Source organism: Mobula hypostoma, chromosome X1, assembly GCF_963921235.1.
Source record: "Mobula hypostoma chromosome X1, sMobHyp1.1, whole genome shotgun sequence".
Taxonomy (NCBI): domain Eukaryota; kingdom Metazoa; phylum Chordata; class Chondrichthyes; order Myliobatiformes; family Myliobatidae; genus Mobula; species Mobula hypostoma.
In genome coordinates, this window is record NC_086128.1 from 31,843,706 (window position 1) to 31,870,094 (window position 26,389).

General features: G+C 40.9%; 1 protein-coding gene across 17 annotated transcripts in view; it reads right to left on the reverse strand.

Annotated features, from left to right (window-relative positions):
* raraa (retinoic acid receptor, alpha a) overlaps positions 1-26,389 on the reverse strand; it is a 735,685-nt gene that overhangs the window by 24,427 nt on the left and 684,869 nt on the right. For all 17 annotated transcript variants that reach the window (XM_063037129.1, XM_063037127.1, XM_063037130.1 and 14 more), the window contains one exon: positions 7,446-7,606. In XM_063037129.1, coding sequence (XP_062893199.1) covers positions 7,446-7,606 — 161 coding nt within the window. The remainder of the gene's footprint in view (positions 1-7,445; positions 7,607-26,389) is intronic.

Sequence of the window (26,389 nt, forward strand, 5' to 3'; positions counted from 1 at the left end):
ACCAACCTCTGGATAAAGAAATTGCTTCTCCATTCTGTTCTACAGGGAGATTCTTGTATTCTGAGGCTGTGCCCTGTGGTCCAAGACTCCCTTACTAAGGAAACATCCTCTTCATGTCCATTCTATCTAGGCCTTCAATATTTGATAGGTTTCATTGAGATCCCCCTTCATTCTTCTAAACCAGGGGTTTCCAACCAGGGGTCCACGGACACCTCATGGTAGTGGTCCATGCCATTAAAAGGGTTGTGACCCCTGTTCTAAGCTCCAGCGACTACAGGCCCAGAGTCATCAAATGCTCCTCATGCATTAACCTTCCACATTCCTGGGTTTTGCACAAGATATATGGCACAGAAACAGGGCATTTGTTCTAATCATTCCATTCTTGAATTAATTTCAACCCCTTCTAAACCCAACAAAAACCTTGCATTTCTGTAGATGAAAAATCTCGATTCCATCCGTAACCCAAGTTGGTGCTAAGTTAACTGATTTCATCGAAGCATTACTGAATTGTTTCAATGTTTTCAGGTTATCTTTAAAGAGAAAATCAAAAGATGGCCATTCTTCTTTTGATCTTTTGGTCTCAGTTATTAAATTTTGAGTAAAGGATAGCTTCAGGTTCTGCTCTAATGAATGCATGCAATCACTGACCTGGTTCTGTTAAGAGAGGAAGTGAAGAAATACATGTGTTCAAGAAACAAAATCCTCTCAGATTTATGTATTTTCCTTAGAATAGGGAAAGATAAAACTAGGATCATTCTTTTGAGTTGCAGTATCAGGAATTAAGTATAGGACCATTAGCAAATAACTAATACCAAATGGCAGCTCTTCTAATAAGCAGACCAGAAAATATTCACCGTGTTGGAGACAAGGACAATGAGGATAACTGGTTTCATTCTTTTCACCACTTTCAGTCAGTGAAAGATTATGGCACATTACTTCAGGAAACTCCATCACAGTTACTTTTTCTTCCTCTAAAAGCCCTTTGCTGTCACTTCTACCCTTGAACATGTGATCAAGGACAGAACAACTTAATAGATGCCACGTCGTTTAAGGATCAGTTTTAATGGAATGCTCGTTTCTGCTTGGTTTGGCAGTAACTGCGTGTGAGCAAGAAAATAAAGTGCTTAATGCAGTTTGTTCCATGCGTGAGACACTGACCTTCGCAACTGTCATCCTGGGATGACAGTCTAGGACAGGAGAATGGCACGGGGAGTGGAAAGCAAAAGATTGTAGCAGGCACTCACTTGACACACAAGATTAAGAAATAAAATGAATGGTTGCAGCTGCTGCCAAAGCACTATGTAATTATTACAGCCAAAGGACAAATGATTATTTTGAACTAACCCACCCTGAACACATTGTTTGTACAAACACAGCATCTGATTTTTTGACCGTCCTTCCTTTTCCTCACAAGGCTGAGACAGTGTGGCTACAATCTTATCTGTGAATAGCATTGGAACAACTTCAGTGGCTGACTTAATTTCATTCCAAAATGCCGCCCTCCTCGATTAAAAAGTAATGGCACTTGCTGGAATGACAGCACTCAGCAGCATCTGATCACTTTTCATTTCCCAGCTAAGGTAAAAAATTCGTGATCATTGAGGAAACCACAGCTCGAAGTGAAATGGTTTGATTCTAATGTCATTCCTTAATATTTACATACACACCAGTGATTGGCAGTGTGAGATATAGGACGGAGCATACTATCTAAGAAGCTTAAATAATTACTTTTCAGCATAACCAAAGGTATTTCTTTTTCAGCGCAGTACAGCATTGCTGCATAGAAAGTAACTTGTCGCAGTATGGTGTTGCTATACAGATAGTAATCCTTCGGAATGTGGTATTGTTGCATGGACAGCAATTCAGCCCAGTGTAGTATTGCTGCACAGAGTAATTCATCGCAGTGTGGTATTGCTAAACAGACAGTAATTCAGCACAGTATGGTATTGTTGCAGACAGCAATTCAGCACAGTACAGCATTGTTGCATAGACGGTAATTCAGTGCAGTGTGGTGTTGCTGCATAGAATGTAATTCAGCACAGTATAGCATTGCTGCACAGACAGTAATTCAGTGCAGTGTGGTATTGCATGGATAGTAATTCAGCACAGTGTGCTATTGTTGCACAGATAGCAATTCAGTGCAGTGTGGTATTGCTGCACAGACAGTGACTTAGCGCAGTGTGATACTGCTACACAGAGTAATTCATTGCAGTGTGGAATTGTTGCACAGACAGTAATTCAGCACAGTATGGTATTGCTGCACAGACAGTAATTTAGCACAGTGTGGAATTGTTGCACAGATAGTAATTCAGTGCAGTGTGGTATTGCTGTACGGACACTAATTCAGCGCAGCGTGGTATTGCTGCACAGAGTAATTCACTGCAGTGTGATATTGCTGCACAGACAGTAATTTACCAGAGTGTGGTATTATTGCACAGAAAGTAATTTAGCGCAGTGTGGTTTGGCTGCACAGAGAAATTCATCGCAGTGCGGTATTGCTGCACAGACAATAATTCATCGCGGTAATGTGTTGCTGCACAGACAGTAACTCAGTGCAGTGTGGTATTACTGCACAGAAGGTAATTTAGCGCAGTATGGTTTTGCTGCAGACAGTAATTTAGCGCAGTATGGTTTTGCTGCAGACAGTAATTTAGCGCAGTATGGTTTTGCTGCACAGACAGTAATTTAGCGCAGTATGGTCTTGCTGCACAGACAGTAATTTAGCGCAGTATGGTTTTGCTGCACAGACAGTAATTTAGCGCAGTATGGTTTTGCTGCACAGACAGTAATTTAGCGCAGTATGGTTTTGCTGCACAGACAGTAATTTAGCACAGTATGGTTTTGCTGCACAGACAGTAACTCAGTGCAGTGTGGTATTACTGCACAGAAGGTAATTTAGCGCAGTATGGTTTTGCTGCAGACAGTAATTTAGCGCAGTATGGTCTTGCTGCACAGACAGTAATTTAGCGCAGTATGGTCTTGCTGCACAGACAGTAATTTAGCGCAGTATGGTTTTGCTGCAGACAGTAATTTAGCGCAGTATGGTTTTGCTGCACAGACAGTAATTTAGCGCAGTATGGTCTTGCTGCACAGACAGTAATTTAGCGCAGTATGGTCTTGCTGCACAGACAGTAATTTAGCGCAGTATGGTTTTGCTGCACAGACAGTAATTTAGCGCAGTATGGTTTTGCTGCACAGACAGTAATTTAGCGCAGTATGGTTTTGCTGCACAGACAGTAGCTTCGCGCAGTGTGGTTTTGCTGCACAGACAGTAATTTAGTGCAGTATAGTGTTGCTGCACAGAAAGTAATTCAAAGCTCCAGAATTTGTGAGGGATTAAACCCAGGGCAAATCTCTGTGACATCTCTTCACCTTTTTGAAAACAACCATCTCACATTGACGGCAGGAAAACAGCAACAAGAAAAATAAAGACCCACATATCTGTGAACTGACCTTTCTGTCAACGATCGTCTGTGGTGTCTGACAGAAGGCCTATGGTTCAAGGATCAGACCTACCATCCATCAATGCACTCAACAACAGCCCTCTAACAATCATGGAGGAGACTGGCCGCAGCCATGAAGAATTGTAGACAATGATGGCAATGATCATATTACAACACTTCAACTAAGTACTCCCTACTCAAGACCAATCCTTCCATAGTGCTTATTCAACTGCGGGGCTCATTTTCTACTCAAATTTTTTTAAAAGAAACAGAAATAGAAATATTTCCTCTTTTTTCTCCTTGCCATTTTGGATTAGTATTCCAATTGCAGCACAATTAATTGAGCAAAATCTGAGAGCAGCTGTCTTATTACAAGAGATGAATCACAGAATGCTATAGCACAGGTACAGGCCCTTTGGCCCACCTTGTCTGTGCCAACCTGTTATTCGGTCTAGTCCCACAGACTCGTACCTGCACCATAGTTCTCCATACCCTCTCTCTCATCCATGTACTTAGCCAAATAAGTACATAGTGGATCTTCTGAATGCCTGAATTCATCTGCCCTCAAATCTGTTCTTTCTTCAGCAAGCCCCTGGTTGTAGTCGTCCATTGGAAAGTCAGCTCCCAGATATTGATGCGAGATTTACTTCAGTATCACTGACAGGCTCTGCTCAACAATCCCCAGTTACTTTGTCTGTTGTTGACGCACTGTCATCAAGTTTACCAGCAGGCAGAGAAAATTGAGATTGAGTATTCAGAAACTATTTAAAACTACTACTAAAATGTTGAAATGATTAAACTCTAAATCAAAACTAAAACACTAAATAGACCAAAGCACAAAATTTAAAAATTTTAGAATGCATTTAATCAACTGAACTAAATTGAATTATAAGGAAGCAGTAACACACAATTTAAAACTATTAAATACTGTACATTTCATCAACAAATTTAGATCAAAATTCATTTGTATTTGCAGTTCACCCCTCAGCCATTCTTCTCCATTTTAATAAATGGGCCACTGGACACGAGCCAGGCAGTGGCCAGACCTTCCCGCCTGAGTGTGCTGGGAAATCCATACAAGGTTGTGCCTCTCCGCTGGACTTTATGAGAGTCCAACAGTGTAATGCAAGTGTGCAACAACATTGAACAGCTGAGTGGAAGTGGGGATCCCTGCCTGTGCTTGGAACCCTTGCCCAGGCAAGTTAGCAAGGATCTAGCCCCAGAACTGTATGATGCTACTACTCACTGAATAAGATCATTGCAATTAGCAATATTTCTTTTAAATTTATACTGACATGACTGCATCATAATACTTTCATCAATTTAATAAAACTGCGATAATTACCAGTGTTTAAAATTAATTTCGACTGCCTCAATTCCCCATAACCATTCTGCAAAAAAAAAAATTGGTCTTTGAGATTACACCACAGGCTCTTTGTGTATGAATAATTAACAGACATTTGATTAGCTTTCCTTGCAGACATAATTTCATTTCATTTAAACTTACTTGAAATGCTTTAAATTCTCTAAAACAATGGTGAAATAAATTTCAGGTTATAGCTTACATGCTTGAACATTACTATCCTGAGTCATAGGTTTGGGGTGTCTATAAGAGAATGGGTAACATGCTCAAGCCTCTCATGACTGGTTCCTTCATTTGTTACACAGTAGAACTTGGTAATTTACAAGTCTAGTGAATCTAAGGTACATTCTACAGCAGTATATGGCAACAGAGCATCAGTTTGGAGAGTTACTTCCAGAGATCTTAGAAACTAATTTACTGTCTAGTAAAGGTTTTGTTTACACCACTGAAAAATAAATCTCAAGTTGCTGAACTACACTGAAGGTCAACTCACTGCTTTTCAAAGATGACTCATAGGATTCAATACTTGGTAGATTCTCTTCTTGCTGCTGCCATCAGGAAGGAGGTGCAGGTGCCTTAGGTCTGACAGGATCAGGCCCAGAAACAGCTATTACCCTTCAACCATCGGGACCCTGAACCAAGGTGGATAACTTCACTCACTTCAACTCTGAACTGATTCTATAACCTATGGACACACTTACAAGCACTCTACAGCTCAAGTTCTCAGTATTAATTAACTATCCTTGTTTTTTGTATTTGCACAGTTCATCTTCTTTTGCACATTGGTTGTTTGTGTGTAGTTTTTCATTGATTCTATTGCATTTCTTTGTTCTACTGTGAATGCTCACAAAAAAATAGGAATCTCAGAGTAGTACATAGGCATCCGTTAGACTCGTGAGACCATGACAGTTTAGAATTTGCATTTGTGCAGGTGGCCTTCTCACCTGTGCCTGCAGTGATCTAAAACAAGTAGAAAAGCCCCAGAATGGTGACTTAATCCATTCCTCATACTACTGTGGAACCTGTTCACTAGATTTAGATACATTATACAGTCATATAGCACAGAAACAAGTCCTTCTGCTCAACTGGTCCATGCTGACCAAGATTTCCATCAAAGCTAGTCCTATTTACCTGCGGTTGGCCCATATCCCTCTAAACCTTCCCTGTCCATATACTTGTCTAAGTGTCTTTGAAATGTTGCAATGTGCCTGCTTCAACCACTTCCTCTGGTAGCTGGTTCCATATACTGTCCACCTTCTGGTGAAAAGGTTGCCCTCAGGCTCATTTTGTGGCATGGATGGGTTGTATTCTTATTAAGTTATTAAACCCATTTTTAACTGGTCTTTTCATGAAATGCTTCTGCATCTGACCACAAAAAGGCAGCACCCAACAACTACAGGGTCTCTTTCATCAATTCCTTCTCTGTGTGGTGATGCATTTGGGGTTAATGGAATTCTATCACATGGAAATGCTAGACTTGGAGTGCTTCTTACCCATTTTCACCTGCCAAGTTCCTCTTCCTTCTTCTCGGCACTGATGCATGTTGTGTCTTTTCATGTTAAACAACCGCTTGTGCCTTATTCAAAGCACCCACTGTTCTAACATTAGTTCTACACCAGGTGGGTTGCTAGGCCCACACCCCACCGGGACCCTCTGTTCAGATCACATCTCATCGGTCACAAGATAGTGAAGGGAATTAACTATTGCACTTGGTTTCAAATATACACCACTGTCCTGATAAAGATCACCGCCACATTACTGAGGGGGTGTTCCTAGAAGAATAGTCTGTCACAGTCAAAGTAAATGTATGCCACCATTTAGTACCTTAAGATTCATTTTCTTGCTGGCATTCACAGGAAAATTAAGAAATAGAACAGAATTTACAATAAACTATATATAAACTAAGACTGACAAACAACCAATGTGTCTGTATCTCAATCATCACCCGCGACCCTGTCAAAAAATGAGTTTAAAAAAACGTGTATTTATTTTCATAAAATTCTGTGAGAGTGAAATTTTCTTCTGCATCTCAGATTTCTGAATATTCATTCTTTCAGATCAAGTTCCATTATCCAAACTGCTGTAACACAGGGGTCGTCTGTACTCAATTTGCAAAGGATATGCAACTTCTATTGATGTGAGACAGCATATTGTTTGCCACCAGGTCCAGTATATTTATCAGCTGTACTAACATTCTGTTTAGACCAAATCTATTAATATTAACAGTGGAGCAGTACAGTATCTAGGTAGTGTCCTTAATATAGGTCATAGAGCACTACAGCACAGAAACAGGCTCTTCAGCCCATCTAGTCCACGACAAACTATAATTCTGCCTAGTCATGTCAACCTGCAACTGGGCCACAGCCCATGCATGTATGTACCTATCCAAATCCCTTAAATATTGAAATTGAACCCGCATCCACCACTTCCGCTGACGGCTCGTGCCACACTCTCACAACCCTGAGTGAAGCAGCTCCCCCATCATGTTCCCTTTTTAAACATTTCACCTTTCACCCTCAACCTATGACCTCTAATTCTAGTCTAGAGGTCCTTGCAGTAGATATTTAAAGCAGCAAATGAAGTCTGTTTAACAGTGATGCTTGGTGTAATTAGTGTGTATGGTTAACATCAATACTTACAGTAGTGTATTTTCCAAGCTGACACAGTGCTGGGAAGGTTTCCTGATGGGCTTTGCGGACTTTCTCAATTAAATCCTCAGTCTCGGGTGTGATTGTATAGCTTTCTGAGCACTCCTGCTTGGGAGCCTCCTTCTTCTTCTTGTTCCTGTCGTTTCGCACAGCTGAGAAAGGCAGAAAGACAGTCAAATGTTGGTTAAGATGCCAAGATAAGGTTTTTATTTCTAAGCAGAATGTTAACATGCTGGTTCCAGCTTTGCAAGACTCTCCATTTGAACAGTATTGACCTTGCAACCCCTGTGACCAACAATAATACGGTCTAGGATTGGGTCATAAACACAAGAAATTCTACAAATGCTGGAAATTTAGAGTACCAATGCAAAATGCTGGAGGAACTCAGCAGGTCCTGATGAATGGTTTTGGCCCGAAATGTTGATTCTTTATTCCTTTCCATTAATGCTGCCTGATTTGCTGAATTCCTGCAGCATTTTGTGTGTGTTGTTAGGATCGGGTCAGCCATCCTCCTCTCGTAAATGGAAAGCTATGTGAGGTAATTCCATGAAAAGGGACAGGACTGAGGGAAGAAATATTATGGTTTCAAATATTAATTCATGTTGGAATGCCAGCACAGGACAAAACTTTGTTCACATGTACACATGTAAAAGATATTTGCTTGAAGGCCACAAAATAGCATTTATGGAGAGCCAAGGAAAGAGAGACAGGAAAACAGACAAAATCATGAAATTTACATCCAAAAATAACAGAAGGAATCCTAATTCATAAAATCCAATTGACTCAGTTGTTGTTGTAAAGCAACACTGCTGCCAATGAAGTGGGAGTACCCATTTTCCTCTGGAAGTTTTCCATCACAGGCTTATTGAAAGCTGTGTGCAGACTCCTGACTTATAATGACGTGGGGCCCACGAAACTTTGAGTCATGGCAGGCAGGGTGCTCGATTCTGTGCAACAAAATATACCTACAGTGGCAGGCATACACCAGGACGCCACTGAGAGAATGGGGCTGAAGTGAAAGGACAATTAATTCACAAGGGCAGTCAATAAGAGGTCCAGGAATGGGAAAATGCAATGAAACGGGGAGGTGAGCCGGCTGTAACGTCTCCAACATCTAATTATTATTGTAACTGAAAAACGACAGCCAGTACCCAAAGCTGTGCAGCCTGATTCACAAAGGAATGAGCTCATTACTAAACTATTAGACTGCACATATAATCACTCATGTCTGCTGTGTGAATTCAATAACAGGGTAGAGAAAAAGGAAAAAAAGAGAACAGAAAATTTAGGAAGAGAAATTTGCAGCTGCACCATGTCGTCAATCATTGCAAAGATCAAATTAAATTGACCCATAATGAGTACAGCCTGATCTTAGATCTTTGAGGATAAAACTCGACAGAGGGATATATCATCTTGTAGTAATGCAGTAATCTCTCTTAAGTAAATAACCTCTTTGCAATTTTTTTTTGCTCTTCAGAGTGTCAATGGTTCTGGGCGTGTATAATTTTAAAAAAAAAATTGTTGGGAGCTGAATGCCTCAACACTTGTGGGCTGCCCCTAGTGCACATTTCACTGTATGATTCGATGTACATATGACAAGTAAAGCTAATCTTATCCTTAATCTTACTGGGGATGGTGAATGCTTACTTGCACCATTTTCCATGAACATAGCAGACAATATCAGTCCTGTACCATACAGTGCTCAGTCAGCAATAAATAAGCTCTCAACTTGGTATTGTGGGATGTGCCCCAAAATAAAGCCAGCAATTGAGACAGAGGCATGGCCCAGGGAGAAGATTTTTAATTAGGAAATTCTCTTAAGCTGGACTGGTTGAGAATTACCCTGTAAGAAAATGCAGGTATGGTATATCTAATTGGTGACTTGAAGGAGAGTTAGGATTTGACTAACTCTTTATGTTATCCCAGTGCCTTGGATCAAAGCAGCTAACGGAAACCAAGAAAAACATATCTGAAGAAAGGACATCCAGGCAACTATAAGAAGCAGTACATTCTAGCCCAGTTTGTTGACCCGTAGTTAGGCAAGCAACTAACGTCATTAGTGTCCACTTGCTTTATCCAATCCAGCAAACATTGAGTTGAAGCAGTGGAATTTTGGTTCAATAGTCTGACTCTGTCAGGATACATTACTTGGTATCAAATACAGACTCAGTGGGAACATATAATTAGCTGTAATATGACTACAGTAGACAGACCATAAGTCCTCAATGCCAATGGACTTGTACTCTAGAATGATGGTGAAGGTGGTTAGAGGCACATATCTCTACCATTAACATGAAAGTGCTACTTAGTCAAAACTGCAATAGTGTGTTGCAAGTTCAAATAACCCAAGAACTAATTAGAAGCAAATACAGTATAGTAATCATCAACTTAGATGGTAAGTGTTGCATAAATTATTCATGTCACTACCACAGAAATATAGTAATAAGTGCAAACGTTTATTTCTGCACAGGGCTCTAGGTCCATAACATGCACAGAAAAACTTTGTTGCAAAAGCTTTTCGTGCAATTAATTTCATTTAAGACTAACCCATAGTCACAAGGGCTTAGCAAATGACACAGCAACCTTACTGAGATGTCTAAGATCTTGGTGGGTACTGCTTCTCTGTGAGTGAGAAAGAGAGTACAATAGAGAGACAGGGAGAGGCAGAGGCAGAAAGAGTGAGGGGGTGTGGAGGGTGGGAAAGGAGAGGTGAGTGAGAGAGTGGGGGGGGAGAGGGGAGGAGGGGGAGGTTGAGGGGAGGGAGGAGCCAGATGAGGGGGAAGAGGAGATGGGTGGGAAGAAGAGGAGATGGGGGTGTTGGAGAGGAGAGGAGAGGAGATGGGGGGGTGGACAGGAGACAGGAGGGGTGGAGAGGAGAGGAGACGGGGGGTGGAGAGGAGAGGAGACGGGGGGGTGGAGAGGAGAGGAGACGGGGGGGTGGAGAGGAGAGGAGAGGAGGGGGGGTGGAGAGGGGAGGAGACGGGGGGGTGGACAGGAGACGGGAGCGGTGGAGAGGAGAGGAGACAAGATGGGGGGGTGGAGAGGAGACAGGTGAGAGAGGAGAGGAGACAGGGGAGGGGTGAGAGTGGAGGAGGAGACGGGGAGGAAGGGTGGGAGTGAGAGGGAGGGAGGGGGAGGGGAGGAGACCGCCCAGGGATCACGGGACAGCCATTTAGGACCAATCAAGGACAACTGGCATTGTTGGTCATGCCAATAACGTGTCATGAAAGAAGTTTGGAAATGTTTGGTGTGTGTAGAGGGGTTTGGGTCAAGAGATGCCACTTACCCAGAGAAATACATAGCTGCAAGTGTTAACAGGGAAAACTAACATTTTCACAGACAATTACTTCCCAGTTGCTGAGATACAACAACACCCCAAATGTTATACTGTGCAGGCTAAAAAGGTCACTAGTGTTTAATGGAGTAAACAATAACAATCAGTGATTATATGTAAAGTTAGAATTATTTATGTCATCAATTTCAAATAGTCAGCAATAATAAAAATAATCAGCTCTAAAATGACACGTGTATTTAATTGCAGTATTACTGGATTATTAAAATAAGTCATATTTCAAACCATAATTTGTTCAATTAGAAGACAAAACATAACAATTTAAATATTGTGAAATTTGTTGCTAGAACTATCCCATTTAACTTCCTGTATGGCCTCTTCTTAACCCATTCAACAAACCCAGGCACAGTGCACACTCTGTGTCCTATCCATTGAGATATGGTTGTAATATTTTAGCAATAATGAGCAGCCCTTTTATGTTAATACCAAAATGAAGTTCAGAGTACTGTACACACACAGTACTTTTGTCAAATCCAAATTTGCTTTTATTCTGGTGACAGAAGAGAGTTCACATGCTATAGAGCAACAACCAATCTGCTGGAGAAACTCAGCAGGTTGAGCAGCATCTGTGGATCACAGGAAAAACTCTCCCCACCACCGAGCACACCTAGAAGGAGCGCTGTCACAAGAAAACAGCATCCGTCATAGAGGACTCTCACCATCCAGGCTGTACTCTCTTCTCGTTGCTACCATCAGGAAGGAGGTACAGGACCCTTAGGTCTCACGCCACCAGATTCAAGAAAAGTTATTACTCTTTAATCATCAGGCTCCTGAACCAGCAAGGATAACTTCACTCACCTCAACAATGAATTGACTTCACAACCTGTGGGCTCAATTTCAAGAAGTCAACACTCACGTTATCAGTATTATTACTTTGTTTGTTAGTATTGGCACAGTTTGTCTTATTTTGCACATTGGATTTTTGACAGTGTTTGTGTGCAGTTTTTCATTGATTCCTACAGTATTTGTTTGTTCTACCGTGAATACACACAGGGTAGTATATGGTAACATATATTGTATGTACTTTGATAACAAATTTACTTTGAACCCTGATCTGTGGGAGGAAAAGTATAGTTGACGTTTTCAGTTGAGACACTGCATCAAATCCTGAAATGTCGACTGCTTCTTTCTGCCTCCATATGCTGCTCGGCCCACTGAGTTCCTCCAGCAGATGAGTTGATGTTTGCCTTGATTCTGCCTTCCTACTGAGGCACAATCACAGGATACCAATGACAAGCAAGAATTCAGATGCATCTTTCCTTCCTTGGCCCTGGTCTTTTGCAGCTCTCTAATGCACTTCCTTTGCCATCTGAGCTGTCAGGCAGTCGAAGGCTTGCTGCTGAACCCATCTTCATGAAGTGCTGCTCTCATAGGCAGCTGCTTACACTCATCAGTTAATTTTACTTGACAAAGTCCACTAGCAAAAACGTTTTATATTGAAAAAGGAAATGAGGAGGTGACTATTGTGTATGTTGGTAGCCAAACATCACAACTTCCAGCTGTGCTGGGCTCCAACACAGGGCCAACATCCAACAGAATTAATACTGTTCATGGTCTTAAATTCCAGACTCCAATCCATCCAGTCACTTGCCAAGCAATTCATGTTTTTTTTAAAACACACTAGCATTTTCCATGTTCATAAAAAAATGAAACATCAGATTGTACTGTGTTTCCAATGCTTGTTTTCTCTCATTACAAGTCTCTCGGTTTTTTTTCATTATTCATACTAAACTGAATGCCACTGTCTCTGCTTCCACAGTTCAATAAATTTTCAAAAATGATAATGCAAAGGTGACCAAACCCATCGGGGATGCTGCATGACCTGCTGAGTGCTTAGGATGTTTGTTTCTGTTTCAGGAGACAGGAGACAGCATCTGCATGCTCTCGCACCTCCACCTAACCTTTCTTATTTTGTGATCTCAAAGCCCTCTTCCACCACTTATCCTCCTCCATCCAACTGGGTGGGACTGCACCCAGCCACTTCCACTTTTATCTATCCCAAAGTAACCAGCAATGGCTTCTCCTCCTCCATTTGCACAGTAACATTTTGTGGCCCAAAAGGGTCTATCCTTGGTCCTTTCTATTAGCTATCACATATTCTCCTGAGCAACCACATCTGAAAACACAGCATCAGCCTCCAAATATAAACTGGAAACAAACAAATCTACCACACAATTATTCACTTTGAAACCTCCACCATCTACAAGTTATCAGATGGCTTGTCTGACATCTGGTATGGATTGAGCAGATAGCTCCACTGACCACTGGGAAGACAGAAGTTAGAAGCTCATGAGGCCGGAATGCAACCTTTCACCAGATGCTTTCAATAGAATCTATTTTCATATAATGAATTTATCACTTCTAAATTCATCTTTTCTTTCCTGCCCCATTACCACTCCTCTTTGTCTTGGACCGTCTTCCCTTTTGCTATGTTGTCACATTTACCTTGCACCCTGTCCTCCCTCCTCTCTTTTGCTGAACCTTAAAACTTACTTTATTTCCAACTTTTTCTAGTTCAGATGCAAACGTGATGACCTGAACAGTTAACTTTGTTTTTATTTGTCCACAGATGGCCCTTGATTAGCTGAGTATTTCTGTGTCTTTATTTCAGTTTTCTACCATCCACAGTACTTTGCCATTTTTTTTAAAACCAGAGTCTCAATATTAATGCCATCATTGCTTTCCAAAACTTTGCTGTGTCCTGTCACTTGTATTCTGCAAGGATGCCTGTCAAAATCCTCCCATCCATTTTGTAACATACATAAGAGATTCATAAGGGCAACAGTCTTTTAACTTTCAGTTCAGTGATAGCCTTAATTTTATATTGAGTACGAAGAGAGCTAGATGGACTATCAAAGGAGATACTTGCACTTTGTGCAATTGTACCACTTCCTCATCAATGCCAGCAACATGTCAAGTTAAGTAAATTCTTTAATTATATTCTATTTAATACAACTGGCAGTTGTCAGTGATCAATCTATTACTTCCCAAGAAATCACAATAATGATAGAAAAGTAGAGGGCTATGTGGGAGGGAGAAGTTAGATGGATGTTGGAGTGGATTAAAAGGTCAGCACAAAATTGTGGGCTGAAGGGCCTGTACTGTGCTGTGCATTATTTTGGCATCAATGACCAACACAACCTGAAGATTGTGCCGGGGGTAGCCCAGAAATGTCGCCATGCTTCAAGCGCCAACAGAGAACGTCCAACAATCACTAACCTTCACAATACGTCTTTGGAATGTGGGAGGAAACAGGGGTACCCCAAGGAAACCACTACAGTCATGGGGAGAATGTACAAACTCCTTACAGACTGTCATGGGAATTGAACCCTGATTAATGAGCTCTGGTGCTGTAAAAAGTGTTGCACTAACCACTATGCTACCATGTCACCCACATACGAGTTACCTTATCTAGGCCAGACAAAAATACATCCAGTGCCAGAACTGCTGGCCTTAGGAGAGTAAAAACTAATCACATCTTGCTCTTCTGATCTCCATTAGTGATCACTGTTGGAAAATATGTGCATGAACATGTATACTTTTTGAGCCAGGAAAAGATGGGCCCCACAACGAAGTCCTTTCTGGTTTTGTAGCTTCTGCTGAGCTCACTCATGAAAATTAACTTATTGGAGTGAACTACCCAGGGTTAAAATGTTCCAAAATATGCAGACTCATCAAGAAAGATCAGCTTTAACAGCAGCTGAGAGGAAATTGGGAAAGGTGAGTTGGAATAACGTAGATACTCTACAACTCACTCAAAATGATAAGTGCAGTTGTGTCTTTCCTTTTGTGGCCTTACATTGCCTACAATCCTTTACTAAGTTTAATTGATCTTAACTGAAGAGTGATCCTAACTGCAAAAACACCAATTACTTTAAATTTTAAACGACTATAAAAACGTATGAAGTATTGAATAGCTAATGTCCCAAAGTGTGCTAGCTACATAAAACACTAATTTCAAATGCCTACTCCACTCTTCCCTTGCATTTAATGATATCAGATGAATCTCTAGGTTGTGTTCAGTTTACATCAAAGTTGTTGGTGAATGCAGCAGGCCAGGCAGCATCCACTAATGCCCCACCTCCCCCTCGTACCCCATCCGTTATTTATTTATATACACACATTCTTTCTCTCTCTCTCTCCTTTTTCTCCCTCTGGCCCTCTCACTATACCCCTTGCTCGTCCTCTGGGTTTCCCCCCCCTCCCCCTTTTCTCTCTCCCTGGACCTCCTGTCCCATGATCCTCTCATATCCCTTTTGCCAATCACCTGTCCAGCTCTTGGCTCCATCCCTCCCCCTCCTGTCTTCTCCTATCATTTTGGATCTCCCCCTCCCCCTCCCACTTTCAAATCTCTTACTAACTCTCCTTCAGTTCGTCCTGACGAAGGGTCTCGGCCCAAAACATCAACTGTACCTCTTCCTATAGATGCTGCCTGGCCTGCTGTGTTCACCAGCAACTTTGTGTGTTGCTTGAAATTCCAGCATCTGCAGATTTCCTCGTGTTTGTGTTCAGTTTACAGCTTTTGTCAACTGCTGTTGTGTAAGTATCAAGCAAGTGCTGGCAGTTATATAATCTCACCAGAAGTTAATACATTCTGCTTTCAGTTGAGATTAGTTTACAAACCAGGTGAAGAACATAAAGCACAAATACTTGTGCCAAAAAAACACCGATTTACCTGCAAAGCTGGTATGGACAAGTATTTTGCGTGAATAACGTTTACTGGAAAGAACTCAACTGGACCACTTGAAGAGTGAAGTATTTAACTTTTATTGCAGTGCAAATGACTAGCTAATTTGTTAAATAAATGTCATCTTCAGCATGCAAACAAATGGCTGGCTAATTAGTTAAGTAAATGTCATTTTCTGTAGGCAAATAAAGGTTGAAGCTTTCATCCAAAAGCAAACAGTGCCACTACCATTTTTAGTTCAACAACACCTGGAGGGAGCGTTGCCCAGGCTGGACATAAATGACATTTCATTCACAGCCCATCATTTTGTTTTTAAATTCCAAACTAAAAATGCTGTCAAAACATTCTGCACTAAAGATAAATCTTAATATGCTACCAAGGAATTTTTGTTCTTAATCACAGGGTGGCTGACACCACCAGAAATCCATCAGTTTGTTTAAGAGACTCCAAAGCAAGTTATTCAGAATCGACACACATTGAATTTCCCAACTTATTAATGCAGTTATTGAAGAGCCAATGACAAACTGAACCAACTCTCGACACTGTTTTATCCCCCCTTGTTCAATCCCTTCCTACCTATGTTCGTGACACTTCTCACGCTCTGAATTTTTTCAACGATTTTAAGTTCCCTGGCCCCCACCACTTTATTTTCACCATGGATGTCTAGTCCCTATATACTTCCATTCCCCACCAGGAAGGTCTCAAAGCTCTCCGCTTCTTTTTGGATTCCAGACCTAACCAGTTCCCCTCTACCACGACTCTGCTCCGTCTAGCGGAATTAGTCCTTACTCTTAATAATTTCTCCTTTGGCTCCTCCCACTTCATCCAACCTAAGGGTCACCTGTATGGGTCCCAGCTATGCCTGCGTTTTTGTTGGCTTTGTGGAACAATCCATGTTCCAAGCCTATTCTGGTATCTGTCCCCCACTTTCCCTTCACTACATCGATGACTGCATTGGCACTGCTTCCTGCACGCATGCTGAGCTCATTGACTTTATTAACTTTGCCTCCAACTTCCACCCTGCCCTCAAGTTTACCTGGTCCATTTCCGACACCTCCCTCCCCTTTCTTGATCTTTCTGTCTCTATCTCTGAAGACAGCTTATCTACTGATGTCTACTATAAGCCTACGGACTCTTACAGCTACCTGGACTATTTCTCTTCCCACCTGGTCTCTTGCAAAAATACCATCCCCTTCTCCCAATTCCTCCATCTCCGCCGCATCAGCTCTCAGGATGAGGCTTTTCATTCCAGGATGAGGGAGATGTCCTTTTTTAAAGAAAGGGGCTTCCCTTCCTCCACCATCAACTCTGTTCTCAAACGCATTTCTCCCATTTCACGCACATCTGCTCTCACTCCATCCTCCCGCCACCCCACTAGGGATAGAGTTCCCCTGGTCCTCACCTACCACCCCACCAGCCTCCGGGTCCTACATATTATTCTCTGTAACTTCCGCCACCTCCAACGGGATCCCACCACTAAGCACATCTTTCCCTCCCCCCCCCCCGCTGAAAGCAGGGATCGCTCCCTATGCAACTCCCTTGTCCATTCGTCCCCCCCATCCCTTCCCACTGATCTCCCTCCCAGCACATATCCTTATAAGTGGAACAAGTGCTACACATGCCCTTACACTTCCTCCTTCACCACCATTCAGGGCCCCAGACAGTCCTTCCAGGCGGCTGGGGTGATATACTGCGTCCGGTGCTCCTGATGCAGCCTTCTATATATTGGCGAGACCTGACGCAGGCTGGGAGACCGTTTCGCTGAACACCTATGCTCTGTCTGCCAGGGAAAGCAGGATCTCCCAGTGGCCACACATTTTAATTCCACATCCCATTCCCATTCTGATATGTCTATCCACGGCCTCCTCTACTGTCAAGATGAAGCCACACTCAGGTTGGAGGAACAACACCTTATATTCCATCTGGGTAGCCTCCAACCTGACCGCATGAACGTTGACTTCTCAAACTTCCGTTAATGCCCCACCTCCCCTTCGTACTTCACCCGTTTTTTTATTTATTATTATTAGATTTTTTTTCTCTCTCTCTCCTTTTTCTCCCTCTGTTCCTCTCACTCTACCCCTTACCCATCCTCTCGGCTTCACCCCTCCCCCTTTCTTTCTCCCCAGGCCTCCTGTCCCATGATCCTCTCATATCCCTTTTGCCAATCAATTTTCCAGCTCTTGGCTCCATCCCTCCCCCTCCTGTCTTCTCCTATCATTTCGGATCCCCCCCTCCCTCTTTCAAAACTCTATCTCTTCTTTCAGTTAGTCCTGACGAAGGGTCTCAGCCTGAAACGTCGACTGTACCTCTTCCTAGAGATGCTGCCTAGCCTGCTGCGTTCACCAGCATTTTTTATGTGTGTTGCCTGAACCAACTTAATGTAGGTTCAGTGCTGATGTTTATGACTTAAGTCTGTGAGGGTGGTAATTAGCTTAGAACCATGCAGCTTAGTGTAATAAACATTGGTGTGCTCCCACTTACCTGTCCAGGTCCATTCTGGTCTTTGGGGCATTCAGCTTAAAGTTATCCAGAGCTTAAAGGGAACAACTGCTTCCCTCAGCTTCACGTTCCAGGAATGGTATGGATGATCGCAGAATAGAATGACCAAGTCATAGAGAACTCACCTCAGTTCCATCCTTGTGTCACCAAATCTGTCATTTGGATTCAACTCTAAATATATTCCTGATAATTTTTACTATGTCAAGCCCCCAAGACCATAAGATACAGGAATAGAATTAGGCCTTGCAGCCCATCAAGTCTGCTCTGCCATTCAATCATGGCTGATTTTTTTCCAACCCATTCTCCTGTCTTCTCCCTGTAATCCTTAACCCTTTTACCCATCAAAAACCTGTCAACCTCTGCCTTTATTACACCCAATAACTTGGCCTCCACAACTCTCCATGGCAACAAATTCCACAGATTCACCACTAGCGGGCTGAAGAAATTCCTCCTCAACTCAGTTTTAAAGGGACATTCTTTTATTCTGAGGCTGTGACAAGAACAGAGAGTTTGTGACTGTGTTGCATTTTGAATGTGAGGAAGTCAAAAGCATGTGACAAATTGATATAGTATTAGTATACTCTATATCAATACTATAAATGATACAATGTTATAGAGTATATTAGTGAGTATGTAGACCAAGGAATCTGCACACTCACAATAACTTTCTCCTCCACTGGTCATAGCAAAGGAGTTTACTAACTTTTTTTGAAGCTGGTATTTTGCTCTTTTTTTTAAATAAAATTGTGGAAGTGTATTTTTTTAGAAATATTATTTTCTGAGAACAAAAGTTTATTAGCAGATTGAGGAAACAAAATGCAGGCACAGCACAACACATCAGCAATGAAGATCTTTTAAGCAATTAACATGCCACATAACTATGTTAAATACCTGAAAGTTTATTAACTCATCTATGTGAGTATGTAATGCGTGTGACAAATGAATCCCCAGAAATGGAGATAATGCCTAACTACACAACATGCACGATACATCCAGGCACATTTGCTGTTTATAAAGTGAAGGTCATGAGAGTTGCTGAGCCCTCCTTCATGATGAATAATGCAATCCTCCCCACAGACTCGTGGCAGAATGAATTTCCTTTTTTTATTATTTTAATAGCAATATTAGGATAAAGCAAACCCCAAAAACAATTTTTACAGGATAGCTACCACATGACTGCAATATTTGACACACTTCTTAAGATTATTATTAGGGATAAAGACCACATTCTCATTCTATTGTACGGTATCTTAATAAATGCATTTATTTTATATGCATTTCTCACAGTGGCAATCCTTAAGGGTAAATCTTATGAATTTTCACTTCTGGCACTGAGCTTTGTATAGTGAGGATACACAATGGGAATTCAGAGACAGAGGTCAACATGCCTTGCAGGATTTTCTGTCCGTTAAAATTAATGGATGGAAAATCTCTCAGGGAGTGCTGACCTCTGCACCCAGATTCCTGACATGTGATTCCAGTGTGCACAGTTCTGTGTCAGAAGCAAAAATCCTGAAACTATATTTTAAAGATTCTCAGAGAATAACTACTCTCTTTGGTGAAACATATCATTGATTTTTTTTTGTTTACTGCCATATGTAAAATATGAGTTATAGCTAATACAGAAATTTGCAATATATAGATGTGCTTTCAAATAATATATTAATTACTCTTGCTAGGATATGCTGCTTTCCTCTCACTACTCTCTTTACCATATCTTATATTTCCATTTAGTTTCTTTCTTCCATTTCAATTTCTTTTGGAGCTTGTCCCCCATTTCTTCTTAGATCTGTTGTTTGCATTAGCAATGAATAATCACAATCTAACTGAAGCTATTTGCCCTGCAGAACTTGCTTTTTCACCCAAATACCCCTACATAAAGATAGGACATGTATCTCAGTATAAAAGTCAGGTGTTTACACTTATTTTAAAATATCTTACTCTCATTGTGGCAGCAAGTTCAATTAACATTTAATGAGAATCAGAATCCAGTTTATTATCACGGGCATGTGTTGTGAAATTTGTTAACTTAACAGCAGCAGTTCAATCAATACATGATATAGAAGAAGAAAAAATATATAATAAATAAGTCAATTACAGTATACGTATATTGAATAGGTTAAAAATCGTGCAAAAAACAGAAATAATATATTAAAAAGTGAAGTAGTGTTCACGGGTTCAATGTCCATTTAGGAATTGGATGGCAGAGGGGAAGAAGCTGTTCCTGAGTCGCTGAGTGTGTGCCTTCAGGCTTCTGTACCTCCTACCTGATGGCAACAGTGAGAAAAGGGCATGTCCTGGGTGCTGGAGGTCCTTAATTATGGACACTGCCTTTCTGAGACACCACTCCTTGAACATGTCCTGGGTACTTTGTAGGCTAGTACCCAAGATGGAGCCGACTAGTTTCACAACCTTCTGTAGCTTCTTTTGGTCCTGTGCAGTAGCCCCCCACCCGCCCCATACCAGACAGTGATGCAGCCTGTCAGAATGCTCTCCACGGTAAATCTATATTAGTTTTTGAGTGTATTGAGTGAATAGAGGCACTCTATTCAATGAATATCTACATTAAGCTTGGAGAGGCCCACCATTCCACATGTAATGAATCTTAATACCACTGCTCTGTGGTAGTTTTGTTAACCACAGTATTTTTTGGGTCCTCACTGTTACAATCTACTTGCCTTGATTTAATGGTTTGTGTGCTAATTAAAAGACATTTTAATTTTTTTTAAGAAACGATGAACTAGAAATTGTTCTGCATCTTGGGTAGATCATCAAACTACTGGGATGTTTGGGACTGAGGAGGGTGATGGGAAATTTCCACTAGTTCTGCATGTGGACAAACACAGAAATATCCTATTAAGCATATGATGGTCCAACCCATTGTGTGCAACAGGATTAGCTGTGTACACAAAGAAAGCAAAGACCCTTCCTCCACTTATTCCAAAGGGTGCAACAGCAGGTAGGCCATGGATTGAGAGTCATGAGTGAGATTACAGATTAGGTTTATTTGTCACATGTACTGTACATCAAGCCATACAGTGAAATGTGTCATTTGCGTCAAAGACCGATGCAGTCCGAGGATTGCACTGGGGGCAGCCCGCAAGTGTCGCAAGCTTCTGGCAGCAACATAGCATGCCCACAACTCACTAACCCTAACCGTACATCAGAGGAACATGCGAGGAAACCCACGCAGTCATGGGGAGAACGTACAAGCTCCTTACAGACAGTGGTGGGGATTAAACCTTGATTGGTGAATGCTGGCACTATAAAGTGTTGCGCTAACTACTATGCTACTATGGTTGTTGTGTGTTAGGCAAGGAAAGGATGGTAGGGAAAAATAAGAAGCTTGGAGCTTAAGTTAATTCGTCAGGAAGAAGGGGGCATTGTGATCAGCTGGTTGCGGCCGTCGGGATTGCAATGGATGGGTTATGCCAGTGGAGAAGCTGGGCATTTGGGGACAGCATAGGGCAAGGATCCAGTGGTGGGGAACCAAAGGACTTCTATATCATACCAAGTGTGGGTGGATTTGTACATAATGCATGAATTTTTAAGGAAACTAAATATTCTGAAATTACCAGCTGATGAACATTTAGCATTAGATGCACCCATTACTGAAGAGGAAATAAAGAAAGCAATTTTTTCAATGATTTCTGGTAAAGCACCTGGCCTGGATTGGTATACAGTTGAATTTTATAAATCTTTTTCAGACTTACTTTCTCCCTGGTTACGTAGAATTTTTAAAGATGCTTTATCTGTAGGTAAATTACCACAATCCTTTTATGAAGCATCTATCTCTTTAATTCCTAAAAAAGATGAAGATCCCACTGAATGTGCATCATATAGACCTATATCTGTGTTGAATGTGGATTCTAAAATCTTTTCCAAACTATTAGCAATTAGAATAGAGAAGGTACTACCACAAATTGTCTCCGAAGATCAGACAGGATTCATTAAAAATCGTTACTCACATTTTAATATTAGGAGGCTAATGAACATTGTATACACTACTTCAGTTAAAACTCCAAAATGTGTTATTTCGCTTGACGCCGAGAAGGCGTTTGACAGACGTGAATGGGAATATTTATTTAATATACTTGAGAAATTTAATTTCAGCTCAAAATTTATATCCTGAATTCAACTGATACATCGTTGACCCCTGGCTGCTGTATTTACCAACAATCAGAGATCCCCTCTTTTTTTTAGGCTTTTTCGAGGTACTAGACAGGGCTGTCCTTTAAGCCCTTTACTATTTGATATTGCCCTGGAGCCCTTGGCAATTGCTATTCGTGATTCACCTAATATATTTGGTATTATTCATGGGAATGGGACACATGAAGTATCACTATATGCAGATGACCTGTTACTATATGTCTCTAACCCAGAGAAATCCATTCCTGCAGTAATAACACTATCTGCTCAGTTTAGTAGTTTCTCTGGTCACAAACTGAATCTTGATAAGAGTGTGCTTTTTCCGTTAAATAGGCAAGTTCCAATTTATAGACAATCACCATTTCCCCCGGGATCAATAAAGTATGACTATGACTATTTAGATTGGTTACTGATTATTTTATTTATTTGGGTGTTAAAATTACTGAGAAGCATAAGGATCTATTTAAAGTTAATTTTTTACCCTTAATTGATCATGTTAAAGAACTGTTTACTAAATGGTCCCCATTGTCCTTATCTTTGATTGGTCGAATTAATACTATTAAGATGATTATTTTATCTAAATTTCCGTATCTATTTCAGGCGGTATCAATTTTTATCCCTAAATCTTTTTTTGATATTATTGACTCTAAAATTTTTTCATATATATGGCAGAATAGAAATCCCAGGTTAAGAAAGAAATATTTACAGACATCAAAAAAGGAAGGCGGTTTGGCTTTGCCGAACCTTAGATTTTACTACTGGGCAATTAACATTCGGCATTTAACATTTTAGACACAAGAGTTGGATGAAACTCAAAGTCCACAATGGATGAACCTTGAGTGGGAGTCTGTACAGGGATTTTCGCTGGCTTATATTCTAGGAGCTGTGCTTCCCTTTGCACTTACTAAATTGAATAAACAAATGATTAATCCAATAATTAAACATACAATACAAATATGGTTTCAATTTCGTAAATTTTTTGGATTGAACAAATTTGTCCTGTCAAATTCTATTATATCTAATTTTTTCTTTCAACCATCTAGAATTGATCAAATTTTTCTTCTATGGAAAACAAAGGGAATAACATGTTTTTGTGATTTATTCATGGATGATTGTTTTATGTCTTTTGAACAGTTGTCTAATAAATATAATTTGCCTAGATCACACTTTTTCAGACAGATTAGAAACTTTCTGAATGCTACTTTATCGACCTTTCCGATATCACATCAAAGTGAAGTTACAGAAAAATTTTAGGTTTAAACCTCTATAGCAATTATTTATGATCTGATTATGAAAATACATCTAGGTACATCTGATAAAATTAAGAATGAGTGGGAAAGAGAACTTCAGATACCTTTACCTACAGAGAAATGGGAGAAAATTCTTCAACTCGTTAACACTTCCTCAATGTGTGCCAGACACGCCTTGATACAATTTAAGGTGGTACATAGGGCTCACATGTCCAAGGATAAGTTTGCTCGTTTTTATTGCCACATAAATCCTGTTTGTGATAGGTGTAATTCCGAGGTAGCTTCCTTGACACATGTTCTGGTCTTGTCCTCCTCTACAAAAATACTGGAAAGATATTTTTGATATTATTTCAGTAGTTCTGCGTATTAATTTCCAACCTCATCCTATTACTGCAATTTTTGGACTACCAGTGATAGACTCTAGTCATTTATCCTCGTCAGCTTGTCGTCTAATTGCATTTGTTACATTAATAGCCAGAAGATCCATTTTATTTAAAAGGAAAGATTCTAATCCCCCTACTACATTTCAATGGCTTTCCCAAACGATAGCATGCCTAAACTTGGAAAAAATTAGGAGTGGTACTATGGATCCTTCGGTTAAATTTGAAGAAACTTGGAGGCCATTTATTCAATATTTTCATATGATGTAAGTTGACCCTTTCTGAATCCTTTGTAGTAATTATTTTGTTCATGTATAGAGGAACGGAGTTAACGACAAATAATAATTTTAGCCAAGGTAATATGACAGCCCAAGCTTTGTTTGTCTTTTTTTAGTTTAGTTGTTTTTTTAAGTTTAGAGTTTTTTTTCCTCTTTTTATAAAATTTTTTTTTCATGGTCAGTTACTATGAGATTGGGAGGCTGAACTATATTTGTTACTTGGAATCTGTGCTTGTACATGTTAACTGTTATTATTGTAATTCCCGATCTCAATGTATTATTACTATTATTGTTATGTTTATCAATTTTGAAACTTAATAAAAAAGATTGAAAAAGAAAGGATTTGTGATGAGTTTCAGAGCCAAGGACCAGGTCACAGTGTTCCCTTTGAGCTGCACAGCAGATCTCACCCATCCTGTGAAAGCTTGAGTGACGTATCTGAGTGACCTGGGTATTCATGATCAACAAGACATAGAGCAGAATTAGGTCATTCAGCCCATCAAGTCTGCTCCACTATTCAATCATGGTTGTTTTTTTTCCAACCCCATAACAATGAAACCCCTTACCAATTAGGAACCCATCAATCTCTGCCTTAATTACACCCAGTGATTTGGCTTCCACAGTCCTCTGTGGCAACAAATTCCACATTCATCATCCTGAAGAAATTTCTTTTCATCTCAGTTTTAAAGAGCTATCCCTTTATTCAGAGTGTGCCCCCTTGGATCCTTGACCCTTTAACTAATGGAAACATCCTCTCAATGTCTACCGTATCCAGTCACTTTACTATCCAGGAGATCTTAATCATACCCCCACGTTATTCTTCTCCTCCTCCTCGCGTGTCGCACCAGACAGTTAGCCATTCTTGTCTGGCGCGTGGTGTCAGGATTGGTCTCCTTTCGGATTAACTGGGTCACGATATGAACGTTCCTGACTCGACCCTTTTTTTTTTACGAGGCCGAGTGGCTAGCTCGACGCTCAACCTGGCACAGATGGAAAGCGTGCTCGGGGGGTGGCCCGACTTGGATTCGAACCTGGAAGCCTTTGCTCCAAAGTCCAGCGCTGATGGCACTACGCCACCAGCCAGCCCTGTCAAACGCTCCTCATACATTTAATTCCTCTGATCATTCTTGAGAACCTCCACTGGAACTTCTCTAGGACATGCAATCTTTTCTTAGACGTGGAGCCCAAAATTGCTCACAATACCCTTGCAGAAAGTTCTGCAGTTCTATGGGATCTACACAGATTGGCTTTTTGATGAAATTCCTCTGAGTTACCACTCAGGACAACCACTCTCTGCTGAACATTGATGGCTTCTCCGTTGAGATTGTTAAGAGCACCAAATTTCTTGTTCACCTGGCGGAGAATCTCACCTGGTCCCTTAACACCAGCTCCATAGCCAAGAAAGCCCAGCAGCATCCCTACTTTCTGTGAAGGCTGAGAAAAGTCCATCTCCCACCTCCCATCCTCACCACATTCTACAGAGGTTGTATCGAGAGCATCCTGAGCAGCTACATCACTGCCTCGTTCGAGAATTGGACCGTCTCAGATCGCAAGACCCTGCAGCGGATAGTGAGGTCAGCTGAGAAGATCATGAGGGTCTCTCTTCCCGCCATTACAGACATTTACACTATACATTGCAACCGTAAAGCCAACAGCATTGTGAAGGACCCCATGCACCCCTCATACGAACTCTTCTCACTCCTGCCATCTGGCAAAAGGTACTGAACCACGACCAGACTGTGCAACAGTTTCTTCCCCCAAGCCATCAGACTCTTTAATGCTCAGAGACTAGACTGACATCTATATCATTTATTATTATATTGTAATTTGTCCTCTACTGTGCCTATTGTCTTGATTATTATTTATTGAACTGCCCTGCACTGTTTTGTCCACTTTATATAGTCCTGTAGTCTAGTATAGTTTTTGTGCTGTCTTACGTAGTCTAGTGTAGCCTTGTGTTGTCTCACTTAGTCTAGTGTAGTTTTGTGTTGTTTCATGTAGCACCATGGTCCTGGAGGAACATTGTTTCGTTTTTACTGTGTACTGTACCAGCAGTTTATGGTCGAAATGACAATAAAAAGCGACTTGACTTGACTGAGTTGCACACAAAGGCACTGTATTATGCTGAAGAATTTCAGTTCTTCAACCTCCCCTTTAAGTACAGAATGCAGACCTCTTTCTAGGCTGATCTTAAGAACCGGGAAGAGACATTTGAAACGAGCAACACTAAGGGTTTCATATTTTTTTATTTAAATCTCATCCATATTAATGACTATTGATATAGCAGGGTTTAAATTACTCAGTTGTAATAAGAGTATAATCCAAAAATGTGTATGGAAA